At 32.1% G+C, this 18,140-nt stretch overlaps 1 protein-coding gene across 1 annotated transcript; it reads right to left on the reverse strand.

Annotated features, from left to right (window-relative positions):
- Positions 1–6,158: 6,158 nt before the first annotated feature.
- On the reverse strand, positions 6,159–17,873 carry PEPC1 (phosphoenolpyruvate carboxylase). Its single transcript, XM_004236902.5, has 20 exons — positions 17,103–17,873; positions 16,296–16,459; positions 15,976–16,090; positions 15,803–15,880; positions 15,632–15,700; positions 15,472–15,550; positions 15,317–15,393; positions 15,141–15,236; positions 14,626–14,767; positions 13,691–13,822; positions 12,858–12,931; positions 12,472–12,720; positions 9,798–9,923; positions 9,578–9,679; positions 9,363–9,509; positions 8,579–8,677; positions 8,326–8,414; positions 7,985–8,111; positions 7,704–7,910; positions 6,159–7,155 (listed from the first exon to the last, which is right to left on the reverse strand). The coding sequence occupies exons 1-20, from the start codon at positions 17,256–17,258 to the stop codon at positions 6,331–6,333; spliced, it is 3,153 nt and encodes a 1,050-aa protein (XP_004236950.1). The 5' UTR covers positions 17,259–17,873; the 3' UTR covers positions 6,159–6,330.
- Between the last annotated feature and the right edge of the window lie 267 nt (positions 17,874–18,140).

Here is an 18,140-nt window from a genome sequence, read left to right on the forward strand (position 1 = left end):
AAATTTAGAATTTTAAAACATCATCAAAATGTTGATTAAGTAAAATAATCCTATTATTAAATTTTCTTCAAGAAATATATTAAATTAACAAAGACCAAATAATGTAACATAAAAAATTAATCTAATTTAAAATTACAACGAGAAAAATATAACAATTCTTGAATCAAAACCATCAAATATTTATTTAAAAAAAAGTACATTTATTCCTCATTGATTGAGTAAATATTTTACAAAAAAATAAATAGTGTCCTGGCCCATCTATTATTGTTTATTTTTGACTTTTATACTCATTCTCTTTCACATTTTTTTAAAAAAAATTTTAATATAGCAAAATTATGGAGTTTTGGCATGACTCTAATGTGTATATATATTTATTAAAAACGAGTAAAACACGGATGATATAGGTCATAGTCTCTAAACAAAAGAAGATGATAATAAATTAATTGCAGTATAATGTTGACAATAAAAATATTACTTTAAGAATGGTGAAAAAGTAATAATATTTTAAAGTTTATTGGTTAAAGAATGATCGTAGACCGTAAAAAGGACAATAATAATGAAAATTAAAATGAGAAGAATAGTAATTATATTATAATATCTAATAGATACTAACGGTAATAAATAATAGTAACATACAAATCAAATAGTTACATTTAAAGATAATACTATTTGTGCAAATCACCCATTAGGGCTATCATTCAATTGAGTCCTATAATTTTCGTTCCTTATTCATTCTATTAACTCGAGATTTTTAGTTTAGAAAAATATAATATCTTTCGAGACATCATATTAATTAATTTTTATTCCTAATTCATTTTATTAACTCGAGATTTTTAGTTTAGAAAATACAATTTCGCTCGATACATTACATCGATGGTATATTAGATTCACTCTTCAATCATTTCAAAAAATATTTATTTTTTTTTACAAAAAATATGTTTTGAATCCACACGTTTGTTTTCAAAAAATAAAAATATTCTCTTGTGCCTTTTCAACTGTGATACTATAGTACCATGTCACAATTTATAAAATTCCCAATTTTGTTTTTCAATACTTTACAAGTGTTACCTCAAGGAAATACAACTCGAGCTTGATAGGTTTCATAATTTAATTTTAATGGAGGAGTATTAGTTTCGAGAGATCAGATGAGTTATTTTGATTTAAATTTATTTTAATTTAATTAAAAATATGTAGCTGAAATTGATATTAAACTTAAAATTATAATCTGGATAACTTAACTCATATAAAAGATAGGTTAAGTTATCTAAATTTTAGTTTCAAAAATATAATTTTCGAATATTCTGATTTCAAACCAAACAATCCCCTTATTATCAATGGTTATTTTGTACACTAATCTTATATAATTTAAAAATGTGACAAATAAAGTAATTTGAAGGGAGTAATAATAAGAGTTGTGGTAGAGTAATAATTGGATACATTTTTATTAATTTTATGTACAAATTTCTCACTCGAACCTTATTTTATATATCATATTAAAAAGCATTTTAACCATGATAAATCTTTAAATTTTTTTTATATAAATTCTATATAATTATAGGTCCTAATACAAATATCAAACACGAAAAAAAAAATGAAAAATTAAGCATATAAACCAAGTGTTAAAATGCTTGGTTTCTAAGCTTTTTCACATTATGCTCTCTCTTTTTCCCCTTTTTATCTATTTGGTCATACTCTCTATTCTAGGTGCTTTTGACTCTAAATATATATATATATCTTCTTTTCGTGTCACATTTTTATGTGAATATTTGATTGGCATTAAATGATTCCGTACTTAATTTAGAATAAGAATATGATTCTTATTTCTTTACGACAAAACTGTTAAATTCACTCGTTATTAAAATAATAACGTATATCAACGGACGTGATACAGTGAATGTGATTGTTCTTCTTAATTAAAATTTTTTTATTTGAGCTTTGAATAGGAAAAAAATTATTGATAAGGAGCCCTTTTCATCAAACGAGAAACCTGTTCGATGAAAATTCTGAGCAGTTAATACAAATATTGAACATCGAAAAAAAACCCTATAGTTTATTTATTAATTTTTCATCTTTTGGAGGGGGACAGCACAAGATTCAAGATATAATTTTGCTAATTAATTATTGGTCCGAAAGCTTGATTCTATTACTTAATTTAGATTAATTCAACCTCTTATTAAGTAAAAGTAGGAAAAAAAGGCTTTGCACTATGTTTGGTTTTTGCTTATTTTATATAAAGAAAGATTAAATTAAAGTTTCAGATATAATTGTGGTAGATATCTATAACAAAATTTTAAGAAAAATGTTTGATGCAAAAAAAAGTGTCGTAATAGGAATGAAATTATATATACTTTTAAGGGTGAAATCAATATAATTATTATTCGTTTAAATAGCATCATTTAATTCATTTTACTTTGTGTATTTTGTGACAAATGCACTTTAAAGAATATTTATTCTATTAAAAAACCGCATAAATTAATACTACTGCCTTATGTCCTTCCGTGCACGATAGGAGAAATATTTGGCTATAAGTAAAATATATTATTTATACCTCATTAAAATTATTTTTTAGGTATATAATATATATTAAATCTTATTCGACTAGCTCGTATTTCTTTATTAGATTTTGAAAATTCTGACTCCGCTAATATATATATATATATATATATATATATATATATATATATATATATTGTAGTAAACCTACACATTAATCATATAAATTAACTTTTAAAACAATTTTATTAGTGCTTCTATTAGAATATAAAGTTGCTTCCTTAATATGATTTTTTTTTGGACAAATGGACACATATTTTATAACTATAATATTTTTCTTCAATTATATTATAGTGATAAAAACAAAGGAACAAGAAACTTATTTTTTTAATAAAAAATTGAGACATTTGTTGAATAATGAGCTTTTCGAAATTTTGTCCAACATTATAGCGTGGCAAATTAAGATACTTTTTATACTTTTTTTTAGCCTATGAATAGAAAAAATATTTTTTCATAATTTAATCATTTTTAGTATTAATTAGTTATTTTAAAAATTACTTTTCAAGATAAAATATCTTAATATAGAATATTGAGATAATTATATTATATGTTAATAGACATAAAATTTAAATTGAACAAATAAAAATATGTATCTTTGTTTTGACTACTCGATCTCTTTAAGGTCTCCTTTGGTGAGTTGTCATTTTCATGCTATTATTAATTATATCTAATGTAATCAGTAACATAATAAGTAAAATATAATTTTATACAACTTTATCTAAGCTAATTTGTTTGCAAAGTTTAAATTTGTGATACATATTATCCGATTAAAGTTTAGATATATATATATATATATATATATTTATTTATTTTTTGATCTAATAAATATAGAGCCTAAAAATGTGAGTTTCTCATGTGAATTTGTCATTGTCATTTTCTTTCGCCTTCGATGATGAATTTACTTAAATATCATATACGCTTCATCTTTGAAAAATTATCCGCTTAAAGTCTGTCAATCCTACTTAACTCGTTCTCAGAGACTCACCCTTCCTAAGGGCATCACATAATTATTACCATTTTTAAAAGTAATTAACGTGTCATATTATGAATAGTTAGCTGCAAGCTTGTAATTATTATGTTTTTAATAATTAAAAAAAAAATTACACTATATGAGTGTGTATAAATTACACGTATATTTTTTTCAAAAAAGTGCTTCCCATAGTGCTAGTTGACCCTAACATGCTTTTCAAGTAATGGTGGTTCATAATCCATACTTAAATGATGGATTTTATGCCTAAGGGCTAAGACTTAATTAAATAAATATAATCACGTCCACTATAAACTTAATTGTATGTTATCATTAACACTAAATCACACATGTTTGACTCTAAAGTAAATGCTAAAAGATTTATTTTTTCTTTTAGAGTAATTGATATGTATATTTTATATATATATATATATATATATATATATATATATATATTCTGGCATTTCCGATAAGGTGTTGACTTGATCTTATAAATTGACACCTATAGATTTAGAATCTTTTAAAATATTGTGTTAAAAGTAGTAAGACTTCTTCCAAAACCAAATGTCTTGTATTTGATATCTACACGATGTCACATAACTAGTTATTGGGTCGAGAAGACGCAACAGAACTAGGTCTTCACAAAAGTTGATTAGGACGTCTTGTATTTGATACCCACATTGATGTCACATAACTAGTTATTGGGTCAAGAAGAAGCAACATGACTAGAAGGTCTTCACAAAAGTTGATTAGGACCCAAACTCAGTTAACAACTAGCTAAAAGAACAACGATGTGAAAGAACATTTAACTTAGCTAAAAGAACAACGATGAGAAAGAACATTCTTATAGAGTCGCCATAATACGACATATTTCTTATAATCTTATACTATTCAATTAGCGCTTCATTTTATATTCTTTTCGATGTGGGATTTGTCTAAAGTACATGACAGTAATTGGATTTGAGATAGATAATTTAATGTATTGTGTGAATTTCTTAATCAAGATATAAAGTTTGAATCATTGTTACTGAATTTTCCCAAACTCGATCATAGTTAATTTGTGGACATGAAATGTGTACACTTTCAAGGTTATGAATGAGGAGACTATGGGCAATACACACTAACATCTTATCATATTATAATGCCTGCAGCTAGCTAGATAGTATCAAGTAATGTGTCCTTATTTATGGACACTACAATATTTGCATCCCCATCAATGTCTTTTCAATTTAAAGTGTTTTTCATAGTGCTTTGTATCTGATTAAACAGTTTCGACTAAATTTGGATTCGCGCATTATAAAACTTATTCATGGAGACAGTGACACTTCCAACAAAATTGTTTCCATTTTAGGGACTCCAAGGAATCACAACTGTCCTACAACAATCCATGTTTGTTTTTTTCAGTTCAAAGTTGATTAAATATTATAATTTTAGGTTAAGCTTATCCCATATTTAGTTGGGATAAAATCACAAAATAACTTATTCCGAGATCAGAGTATTATCTCCGACCGAGTCCTTGTAGTATATATATGTCTAAAGAATTTGTAGTTCCATGTGATTTTGATTTATAACGTGGTTTATAATAGGAACTTGTATTATAAATAATGAGATTTTCATGATGATCTTTGAGACCATTTAAGATACTAGGTTATGATATTGTGCATCTCGTTTTCTCCATTATTTCTTTTCTTTTGTCATAAAGTGAATGACTGAATCGTGGAAAGTTAATTGCTTTTTGGGGTCAAACAAGAATTCAACAAATTAAAGAAAATGAAATGACTTTTCACAACCCTAATGACTTGAAAGAATAATAGGAGGAAATAACATCCTTAGCTTAGCTGGCCTAAGTCATGTCATAATCAGAGGTCACAGGTTCGAGCTCTAAGAATATATAGAAATTCTTGAAACGGAGTGCTTTCTTTTACGAATGCTATACGATACAAATTCAAATTAATTAAGCCTAAGTGAATGTCAAATACAAGGTGGTCATCAAAAGGAGAAAACATTATATTAATTCACACTCAATTCTATATACATGGTTAAAACTTATTTCTTATGTAATCATAATATAGTACGTGTTAAATTTCCTTTTAAGTTCTTCGAGTGTTTATTCCTTTCATAATTTGAACCTATTTTGTTATCATACATAGCTAATAGCTGCTTAAGTCAAAACAAAGCTGGAGAACACCATTTTTACCAAAATGAAAAGATTTTTATGCAACATTTGGGAGTTTCTCAAATATACATTGATTTTGTAAAAGATGATTGAACCTCACTTATATTTGTCTGATGTAGAATCTTCTTTAAAGAACATATAGAATCCTATATTATATGCTTAAAAGTAAAAGCCAAAAAATGGTACCATAGTATATGATTTGGACATGAGATCATATTATATTCCATTCATGGTAGAGGGAAACACCTAGCATTTTATGACTACTGTTTCCTCTTAGAAGATGAACCATATTCTCCACTTACCACAGTATGTATGTGTGATGACTAACGCTTTAAATTGTCCCAAGGAAGAAACACTTGGAACCAACTTTTTGTTTATCGGAATATATTGAAATTTATAATCAACTATGCATAATAGACACTACAATTACAAGTAGATACTAGATACACCAAGCACTGTGTGTAAATTGAAAGGAAATTTCATTTCGATGTTTGATCGTTCAAATGCTTAATCACAAAATATAACATAGAGAAAGTACGTGAAGAAAATTAAAACTAGTAATAGGTTATAGAAGGATAAGCTATAATTTCATCTACATTTTATATAAGTACTTCATACCTGAACTTGTTGGCCTTTAGCCAGTGTTCCTCATCCCGGCTGCAATACCGTTTATAGTAATGAGCAATGCATCTCTAAGCTTATGGTTATCTTCATCGCTTCTCAACCTCTTTAATATCTCCACCTGAAGTATATTCATTGGATTCAGATATGGAAGCCTGCTCTCGATTAACCTCCGCAAGCTACGGTTGTTTGCTGATAGCTTCTCATGACCAGTAACCTGTAGGACATAGTTTCCTGTTGACAAGAGCTCCCTCCGCATTTCTGCACCGAGTCCCCTTCGTGATTCAGACACTAGAACGTCATCATAATGCTTGGCTATAGGAATGTCTGCTTTCCCTAAAACCATCTCTATAAGATCAACAGTGGACTGGAAGAAGGGCCATTCTCTGTACATTGCGCGTAAGTCTTCTGTATGTCCCTTGTCACAAACACCTTTCAAACCTGCACCAACTCCAAGCCATGCAGGGAGGACAAATCTTGTTTGGGTCCACGCAAATATCCATGGAATTGCACGGAGTTGACCGATTCCACCTGAACTCTTTCTCCTTGTAGGACGGCTACCAATGTTGAGATATCCTAGCTCAGCCTGAGGTGTTGCTTCGTGGAAGTAAGTAAGGAACTCAGGGTTTTCATATACTGTGCTTCTATAACTCCTGCAGCTCAAATTTGATATGTCATCCATCAGATTACGCCATTTTTGTTCCCTTGGAGGCTGTGGGGGACGTAAAGTAGCAAGTAGAACAGCTGTAGTGTATATCTCTAGCTGCCGAACAGCCATTTGGGGTAATCCGAATTTCGCCTGCACCATTTCTCCTTGTTCCGTAGATCTAAGAGAACCCTGATAATTTCAGAATAAATTAAAAAAACTTCTTAGTGCATTGCAGGGAGGTGATGTTAAGGCTTTTCTGATAGCAAAGAAGAGCAAAAACTTAGTTTAAGAATCAGCAAACTTATGTCCACTGGTTGTGCCATATTTTTGATAATCTAGTCAAATTTTGTTATGCATGATAAGTTAGAGAGCATATTGTGAGTGGTCAGATAGGAAGTTAAAAAGACTTAGACGAAGAGGAAGCAACAAAGGTAGGAAGAAAATTTGTGGCAATTCAATGAATTCTAAAATAGGGTGATGAACACATACACGTCTGTCTTTCGCTCCCGGATAATTATGGAAATATAAGATATCTTTAGTAAAACCAATTCCTATCCAACTATACTCCCCTTGTCTTGACATTAAGATGGAGTAGACAGTTACTACCACATGGTGACTGGATCTATATGGTTATGAACAACCTGATCTAAATCAATGCACCCATGATATAATTAAAACAATTCTTCAGGTATATAGCATGTATTAGGAACTTCAAGACAGTTTAACTGGAAACTAACCATAACAGATCCAGGTGGCTGGGATTGAATTGCAAGGTATGTAGGACCACCACCACGGCCAATGCTTCCACCGCGTCCATGGAATAGAGTTATTTTTATTCCATATTCATTACATGCAGCTACAACATCTTCTTGAGCTTTGTAAAGCTCCCATGCAGCAGTGAAACGGCCAGCATCTTTTCCAGAATCAGAATAACCAACCATAACCTGTGCACACCACCATGAGCTAAGCCCAAAAGTGAAACTTTTTTAGATAGCCTAATGCATCATGTCATAAATACCTCCTGATGCCCATTGTGGTTCTTTATGACGTGGTCCCTATACCAATCAATTGATAGTAATCTTCTAATCACTGAGCCAGCTTCTCTCAAGTCTTTCACGGTCTCAAACAGAGGAACCACCCGCAGTCTGTATACATAAATATTTAGCATTAAAGATTCATAAGATGAAAACTGAAAAGACAATTCATTGGCTTAACATTAGCCCTACTGCATGAATATAGATCATATTAATTCTGAAACTTTAGTGCACAGCCAGACATCCAAATGCACATAAGTTTTTGCGTAAGTTCATGAAGAAAGTTATATTATTGCATCGGCAACCAAAGAGATATCAGTCTTACGTTCCACCAGGACAAGGCCTGCCTAGTTCCCCAGCAACAGCAAGGCGTGCATCCTTCTGTAAAAGCTCTACGGCTAGGACGTCACTGGCCTGCCAAATGAACATGCATCAAAATGCAAGTATATAATGGAAAACGGAAACAAGTAGCTCAAACTTGAGATCAGATATCCTTTGGGCAGATTTAGCTGAACCATTCCACCACTGCCAAAGGTAGCCCTATGAGTAAACCATGTGAATATTGATATTGATCATACATTTGAAGCCATGGAAATAACATAAGCTCCAAGTGAATCGCTTCCTAATTCAGCTGCTACTTTGAATGTGTCCAAGACTTCTTTGACATCAGGCGGAACCTATAATAGAAAGGTTTTAGAAAAAAAACATTCAGGTCAAAGACGAAGAATAGGAACCAGCAATCTAATAAAGGAACTCAAGTCACAGACTTTGTCAGCTAATTAAATTGCAACATAAATACACTTCACTCAAGTGGTAAAAACTTAGGTACTTATTAGTTTACTCCCTATCCAATATCATTTCCCAATCCAAGAATCAGCTATCTACCTTGTTACTCAATATACTAAAAGAGTATAATGATATGGTTTTGATTCTCATTACCTAATATCAATTCCCGGTCCAGTCTTTCCGATTTTATGCCCATCCCTACTCCAACCACTCTTCGGTAGCATTCCCCACTATATTTTGTGATTATTGAACTCTCTTCAATCCAAGGAATACATGGAGTGCAAGTTTAGTGATGTAACACATGAGGATGGCCTTAAAGGTTCCTATATTGTTCGTAGATAGAGGGAAGAGCTTGAAGCAACGACAGGATTGAGTTGCAACTCCCAGTACTAACCACTCATAAAGATACTTCTCTTGCCTACAGTTTTGGGCATGCAAGCTATCTCTAGTGTTAAATGGGTTCTATTAAATCTCATTCTTTTCCTCTTGTGAAGGCACGGAAGATTAGATCAATTAAAAAAATACAAAGATAACTAAAGAATATACTTAAAATAGGATAGAAGTACATTATCTTACCTCTATAGTAGGAGGAACCAAAGGCCTTTTCCCTTTTAGCTCTTTTATCAGAAAGTCCAGCTTTTTTTCTTCATCCCACTCACTATATGTACCCATGTCCAAGTAATTTGTGATTGCATCAAGTGCCTCAGAGTGCCTACCAGATTCCTGATTCATTGGCTTGATATAAGCATGTGTTTTACTAAAACTCACCCGTAACATGAAAAAACATATACCTGACGAAGGTCAAGCTTCATTAAGACCATCCCAAATGTAGAAACCCGCCTGATTAGGTCAGCAAGCCGGCCATCAGCTAGAACCCCAGACCCACATGATTGCTGCAACGCACCCAATATTTACATTTTTGAGTACTAGGAGTTATCCATGAGTATTAACAGTTTTTCTTCAGAAATCTTAATTAAACGGATTACGAAAGCAAAAAGGATTGACTAGTACCAGCGAGTCATAGCACAATAGAAGTGGTTCCAAAAGCTGATCTGATGTTTCATAATAATCCATAGGATCATGGTCACATGGAAGATCTTCAAGAAGAAGCTCCAGCCGCTTCCGAGACTTGAGGAGCTGAATTTAGAAAAGACTACCATCATCAAACACTATGGTAGTCCAAAGACACTAGTTGGACATTCAATTTTGAAGGACTATAAGAACTTCCTGACTTAGGATTGTTCCATATGGGACATGCAAAATAGAAATTGCTACATTGATAAAGGATATTAGCCTATCCTCAACTCCGCAAACATCAGAAAGTTGAGTTTATCCAAACAAATATGCTAGGAACAAACAACTACTTGCACATAGTATACACAAGTAAACTGAATTTAGAGGATACAAGCTTGTCCTTATCATGACAAGAATTCACATCTTGTTTTGTTCAGAAAAGAGATAAAGTGTCGAAAACACACCTAAATTATTCTTTTTTTTTAGTTTCATACCTAAATCACATTTCAATGACATGCGTACTACACTCTTTTTTGGAGAAAACCTTGACACATGTCATTTCACATTGAAAAAACATTTCACCTTGACAAAAATTAAATAATAAACTATTACTATTAATTAAAGATTAAAGTGTTACTATCCCAAAACATTATTTTCTTAAAAAATAAAATTTAAATTATTTTTCTTACCTCATTCCATCATCTCCTCCTCGTACAACCCCCCCCCAGACAATCCCCCATCTTTTATTTTTTTAAATTTCTTTTATAAAATCCCCCCCCCCCCTCCTCCCCACAAAAAAAGCCACCCACTCATTCCCTATTTAACCCCCCCGCTAACCTTTTTTTTTTTACTTTTCTCGTTTTGTGTAAGATATGTGCATATATTTTTAGAAAAAATAAATTCTACCTGTGTACCTAATATAACAAATAAGTTTTTTTTTTTAAAAAAAAGTGTTACGGATGGAAATTTTAGTATACTTTCCTAAAAAGATATGTATATGTCTAACACAAAATCAGAAAAAAAAATTTGGAAGCGCAAGATTTGGTGGAGTGGGTAGATTTATTTTTTTTGAAAAATATTGCCTTAATTATTATTTGGAGGGGGGGGGGGGGTTAAATAGTTTTATAAAAATAAATTTAAACAAAAAAAAGAACTAAAAAAATGGGGGGGGGGGGGGTATGGTGAGAGGAAGTAACGAAGTAGGGTAAGAAAAATATACCCATTTTATTTTTTATAAAATATTATTTTATGGATAATAATTATTTCATATTTAGTTTTAACTAATAATAATAATAACTTATTTAATTTTTGTCAATGTGGAATGTTTTGTCCATGTGGAGTGTGATATGACAACTTTTTAGCTAAAAGAGAGTGTAGTACACACACCATGAAGAGAGTGTAATAAAGAGAAAAGTGTGTTTTTTAAACTACCAAGTGATAGTTTAGGTATGAAACTCATACTTTCAATAGTTTGGGTGTGATACTAAAAAAATAGTTTATGTGTGTTTTTTGACATTTATCTCTTCGGAAAACTACCTCCACGAATTATAAAATCCAACTAATGCGTGTCAAATCAATTTCGATTTATTATTCTCATATCTACCAACCAATTTCTTGCTTAACAAAAAAAAAAACTAGAACTCGGCCACTAGTTGGAAGTGATGGTACTCAGGAACTGCATAGTTTACAACTAAAAGTTCATTCATCAACCATATATTAACACCAAGTGACTAAGAACCATCTGGCAACCAAATTATCAAAATGACTACCGGGGTGGAAATTTCCACTCTGAAGAACCCTGACTGTAGTTTCCACATTTTCATTCTTAGACGTGCACACAGGTAAACAAACAGCAACATTTTTTTGTGTGCAGGAATAGCAGCTATGACTTTGTGTTTTTTTTTCAGAAACAGAAAGGAATCAAAGGCCTACTACTCAGAAAACAATTCTTCTAACAGACAAACCCACCCTTCCAAAACCAAATCTAAACAAGCACATTGTTTTCCAATTGACAACCCAAACAAACCTAAACCAAAATCAAATCCATTTCTTATCAAAATGTCAAAAGATTTAACATGGTAAAGATGAATAACAATAATGAACAGTTGTAATTGTACTCTCTACATGCAATTAAATATAAAGTTCTGGTTGTTGAAATACATTGTATTTTACAAAGAAATTTTGGATATCAAAGAAGATAGATTTGCTAGATTTGACATCTTTTGAAATCTTTTCAGTACCATACCATCAAAACAGAACCATCATCTACCATATCATGGAGAAATGTACCGGAGAAAGTACTCAAGGATCAACAATGAAGCATATAACGAGGGAGGCTAACTCAGTAGCAGATATATTAGCAGATTATGGAAGGAAGACTATGGATCCAAATATGCAAATGAACAAGTTGTTTGTTCTTGATGCATCTCCTTTCTTTACATTAAAAGCTCTTGAAGGAGATGCGAATGGAACTATATCGTTTAGATCAGTTCCTTTTTTTATGGATAAACCTACTTAATAAATACATTCCTTCCAATTCCAAAGCAAAAAAAAAAAAAAAGGAAAACATACCTATCATTCTTAAGTTTCCGTGTATCAAATTCCAATAAAAGCTTTGTTGTCTGAGGCAAGAGAGCATATCTGACTAGTGTTGTAGGAACAAAGAGGATACCTTTTCTTTTACATCCCCAAGGACAATCCTGTAAGGCGCAATTCCAGGCCTATGTGATGAACTTGGTTCCATTAGCTTTTGGAAGCTGGCCCTTCCGATCTGGTTCTCGGCAAAAAGTTTCCTTTGGAGAAGCTGACTAGCACTTAATGAAGCAGACCGTGGTGTTATATTTCCATTTCCGTATGCCTTCTCAGTATTTTTACTAGAATCACCATCAAGGGGACCCACTTTTGAAGTAGTCTGACCATCCTGTAAAGGTTTATAATGCATGAGAAACAGAGTATTTCTGGAGTAAGAAACAATAAGGAACAAACTAATTTCTGAAGGTAGAGGAGCATAAACAGACAAGAATGACAACTGTAATGAAATCACATAACCAGCTTAACCTTATTTTTGAGCGGTATGACACCTGTCCCCGGAAGAGCCAGTCTAGGATAGTGGGACTCAACGTCACTGCATGCTGTGAAAGATCATTTGTTATGTTTATCAGTAACTAGCCAACATTGATTTTATACTGAAAAACAACTTAAGAGAGAAAGATACAGCAAACGCAGCAAATTGAACTTCAGAAACCATGACAAACCACAAATGTCAGTTTACAGCATTGAGCATGGATGACGAATTACAACAATAAACATATCATGGTATCTGCTTTTACAGACATTGGGCATTTTTCTATGTTACATTTACAAGATTAGAGATATCCAAAATTCCAATTCATTGACCCAAAAACGTTGAAGCATCTTGAAGGCACAGAAAAAATTTAACCTGATAGATATGTGTTCGTGATTTCACAAACCCTATGTGACAATCATGGAAATCAACAAAAAGTAACGAGAAAGCTAGAGAAAATTAACGCAACCTGGAGTATATGTGATGCACTTTTCCTTTTTATTTGTCCCATAAGAATGATAACTTTAAATGTTTAGGAACAAAACTTTAAAACTTCAAACCTTAATGAGATTATTTATAGTCATAGACATATGTATGGCTTGTTATAAATCACAAGTCTCAAAAGTCATTCTTTCTTTCTTAAATTGCGTGGACAGTCGAGCAACATCACATAAAATGGGAAGGAGGGTATATTTACTTAAGAATACAACAATAATAATAACCGAGCTGAAATGAAGAAATTCTAGCATTTTGAAGACATTACTGTATTAGATGATATAAGGTAAAGTTGTCAGTATAAATGAAATGGATAATGAATATGCACTACCTGTGCAAGAGGGCAGATCAGCTCTGGTAGGAAGCTGTGTAGGAAAAGGAGGAGCATGTTGTCCTTGATGTTTTGATTGATTCCAATTTGAGGAGTGATTCCAAGAGTCAAATTGATTGTCAGAGGTATTTCCTGAACGGTATTCCGAGAGACCATCAGAAAACATAGATACCTTGATTCTAATTCAGAAATAGATTTTAATCGAGATGGCCTAACTGCTTGAGAATGTCATAAAAACAAGATGAATAGATAAGTGAAAATGCCTCCGTCTGCTGTAAATAATAAGCTAGAATTTGTTCTATCTGGCATAGGGCTAAGTTTGAGAGTCATAATACATCCCTTACGAAGGAAAATTTTTCTGGATTGACAACCCATGCCAAATAATTGAACATTTGACTGAGACATACAAGTTCTACAATAAGATTAGCATCTTAAAAAACATGACTAGCAATTAATGGCCGGCCTCTAAACCATAAGAATTAACATAGTATCCACCAAATTTCAAACCACATGTCACTAGCCCTCAGGGATTTCTCAGTTATCAAAAGAATACGAATAAAACAGTTTCAGTGCTAAATAAATTGAGCAGAGACACCTACTGCTGTGGATTTCTCATTACAGTGCTTCTGTTATATAGGACACTTTTGGTGTAGAAAATATAAAAGAAAAAGATATCCACCAACAGGGAACATTTGAAAATTTTACTAGACTTTAAAAAGAAAGAAGAAAAGAGAGTAACATCAGGTACCCTAACTTCTTCATGATCTGAATCATGTTAAATAATATTTGGATAGCTAATTGATTAAAATTACCAGATTCATTTGTTACTCATTACCTAAACATATAGTTGAAAACCAAAGCCAGAAATTTACCACCGACCAAGCAAGAGGATGACCCACTGAGCAAAGTTTCAAAAGAATTTTGAGCTAACAAACCTTTTTCTAAGATTTCATGAGCCAATCTTGCAAATCTTTCACTGCATTGAGTCATGGAAAGTTCAAATCTGAGGCTATCTACTTCTCGTACATAAAGATCAATAGCCATCCACCTGGACAGAAGAGAGACATCTTTTGTGACCTGAAATGACAAAAGTATATGTTAATTTTATAGGTGGAAATTACTATCAGTACAATGGATGGCTTTGCTTACACAAACAATGGAATGCAGCAAAAAAGAAAGCTTCTCGTTAAGAATGTGGTGAGCAAAATTATATTTTTTTCCTATGATTGTTTACTGAACTTATAATAGGAAGTTTCATCAATGTTTGTGAGAAAAGTAACATTACCCAAGTGGAAGCAAGACTTTACTGTGACAGGTTTTATTTATTCTTGATCTTGAACACAGAAAAAGTAATGCATGCAAACTCTATATTCACCAGAGTATAACGATTTAACTTAGTTCGGGAATACAACACTAAGTCTATTACATGTATAAGTATATTAAATGTAACCTTTGCTGTGACATTTGGATTTCCATCTCGATCGCCCCCCATCCAAGAGCCAAATCTTATCGGCGTGCAAGTCAATGGTAGAGGCCTTCCAGTATGCTAAAAGGAGGAGGCAGAACAAATTATAACATATTGTATACCTTTGTTATAACAGTGTCAAAAATCATATTACACAAAACCTTTTTTAAAGCATTGCTGACTCGACGTAAATAATGGGGCACAGCTTTCCACAGTGTCTGTTCCACAATATGTAAACCTGAAAGATTTTAACTTGTTATCTTTCTAGAATGAGAAGGTGTCGAAATCAGATTTTGTACAAATCTCAAAAAAATACCAGCCCTAGCTTCATCAACTGGAGTAGGTTTGTGTCGCCTGAGCTCATCTGTTTGCCATATAGATGTCATCTCTCTGACCTACAATAACCACAAGTTTTTTGGATCAGTGAGGTTATTCAATATATGGCTTTAATACCTACAACATGCAATGGCACCCACCAGATCTTCAATCAGCATGTCTCTGTCTTCAATCCCAAGATCAGGCCTGTCATTATATTCCAAAAGGTGCTACACAAAATAAAGATTAACAGGGAAACAGTAGTCAAAGATGGTTTGATCAAATATACAACTGTACTCTTTTCTGGAAAACATTCTGGGAAGGGAACTCACTGCAATTCTGATGTGTTTGTATTGTAAGGTACGACGGTTTATTTGCGTGGGATGTGCAGTGAGAACAATCTCAACCGCCTGCATAAGAAGAAAATTTTCTCAAATAAAAAAAATTGCCTGATCAAAACACTTCCACATGTAGTATGCTGATAAATTGGATGATTAGAACAAACCTGCTTGCAAACAGTATCATAAAGCTGATCTGGGGGAACACCACTCTGTAAGAGGTGGTTGAAAATGTCATCACAAGATTTTGACAATTGTACTACTCCTCGTGTCTTGCGTACTCTACAAACATGAGTCAGTTATCAAATACATTTAAGTGGTTTCTATACCTTTGTATTGAAAGGCAAAAACTTAAGCACTTAAATCTTCACCGAGCAAATTCAACATTCAGAATTACTACCCTTACTACTATAACTACGATAAGCAACCCATAAAGCGCTTGCTAGTAAATGAAATAGCTGAGCAGAGAGAAATGAGGGCTACTCACCTATGATGTGTTTCTGCAATTCCCATCAAATTAAGATAATGGCTAAACGTACGGGCGAGATCAAGCGCCTCCTCTAACGTCATTTTTGATAACTCTGATGCCAGTTGTTTCTCAAGAAGCTCTGCTGTATCCTCAATTCCCGCCATTCGCATGTTACACGCACCCTAAAAGATGGAAAGAAAAAAAAAATCCTCCTATTAGTAAAACCACATACTATAAATAGTAAATTCTACACTTACCACTGCCCTTTTTGAACAAAGAAACCAATCCATTGTGACATCACAAAGACATTTTCAAAGAATATACCCAAAGTTCAACAAACTTCTGCATTATATTAATTTTTTAATACTGGTATTAAAAACTAAGCTGTGTGGACCCTTCCTTTCCGATGCCGCACTCATCAGATTCCCCCAAAACACACTATTTTTCGAGTATCCACATGCACCCGTTCACTTTTTTGAAGAATCCAAACAACATATATAGATCAAAAGGAATTTCAACAGATCAATAATCAAAAAAATCATTCAACAACTATCATTTCTAGCTCAGAACACATAAAAATAGACGCATCAAAACAACATCAATCACTAAATCAACATGATTTTGAGCACATGCATGTACAAAAAAAAAAAAAAGCAAAACACAAATCCATTACACCTAATGATGAAAGCATACAGAAAACAGATCTTTCATAGCAAATCCTCCACATGATAAATAATCAACCAAAAAAAAAGGGAAAAATCAACAGTAGTTCAATGTGTTTATAGTCCTTATACAAAAAAATAAAAAATCGTTCCTAAAACAAACCTGAGCAAGGACACGAGTTCGTTCAACTTTTTCCATGAATTTAGGACCAACTTCTCTATGAAGAACATCGTTAAGAAGGCTTTGAAGCAACCTACAATCATCATCAAATCCTTGAAACGAGATTTCCTCTGCTATATCATCAGTTACGTCTGTCATTGTTACAGTTTTTGCTTAAATAATCAAAAAAAAAAAACGAAGGTTTGAGCTGATCGTCAATGGCGGAGATTTGGAGGAAAATGGTGAGAATGTGTGAAGAAAACGTTGCTTTATGAAAGGATCTGATATTTTCTGCCTCTACCTGAAGCCGTACAAAGATAGTGACAAGTGGCATTTATAGAGGAATATTCTATTAATTAACGATACCATTAAGACTAATGTTATACTGTACCTACGAAAAAGGGTCAAATATATTCTTTGTACTATTAAAAATCGTCCACGATCATTTATCATATTTTCAAATTTGATATATTCGGATGAAATTATATTTATTTATTTTTGGACTTTTCTAATAATTGAATACTATCACTTTCATATTTTGTATTATTTTTAATAATTCGACATAAGAAAAGAAGCATAGATGTGAATATATATGATAGATGTCCATAGCAAAAAAAGAAACATACACGTGGTTATATATAGTTGGCTTGGACGGATATAAATTATTTTACTTGAACCAGACATAAAAGCAATTAACGTGATTTATGATGGAATTGATAGAAGTTTATTCATTCTTAATCAATTTTTTTGAATTTAGGTTCAAAAAATGAAAAAAAAAATATGTTCAAAGGTATGCTCCGAAAAATGAATTATTTATAATCCATTGATAAATTAATAAAATATTAATATAAATATCAAAAATTAAGACCTAAAATCATACGATAGTTGGTTGTATTCGCTAATTTTCGCAATAATAGCTTGGGCCACGGCGGGATTAATCGCATTTTATATATTTCGGATCTATTTACTTACTTTTGAAGGACATTTAAATGCTCATTTTTAAAATTATGATGAGAAACAAGAATACGAAAACAATGGATT

Source organism: Solanum lycopersicum, chromosome 4 (genome assembly GCF_036512215.1).
Source record: "Solanum lycopersicum chromosome 4, SLM_r2.1".
In the NCBI taxonomy this organism is placed as follows: domain Eukaryota; kingdom Viridiplantae; phylum Streptophyta; class Magnoliopsida; order Solanales; family Solanaceae; genus Solanum; species Solanum lycopersicum.

Coding starts and splice junctions, on each gene's coding strand:
- PEPC1 (XM_004236902.5), bottom strand. CDS start 17,258: ATGACAGACGTAACTGATGATATAGCAGAGGAAATCTCGTTTCAAGGA. Junction 15,881..15,975: donor ATGATACTGTTTGCAAGCAG/GTTTGTTCTAAT, acceptor CTTCTTATGCAG/GCGGTTGAGATTGTTCTCAC. Junction 9,680..9,797: donor TATTGTGCTATGACTCGCTG/GTACTAGTCAAT, acceptor GGTGCGTTGCAG/CAATCATGTGGGTCTGGGGT.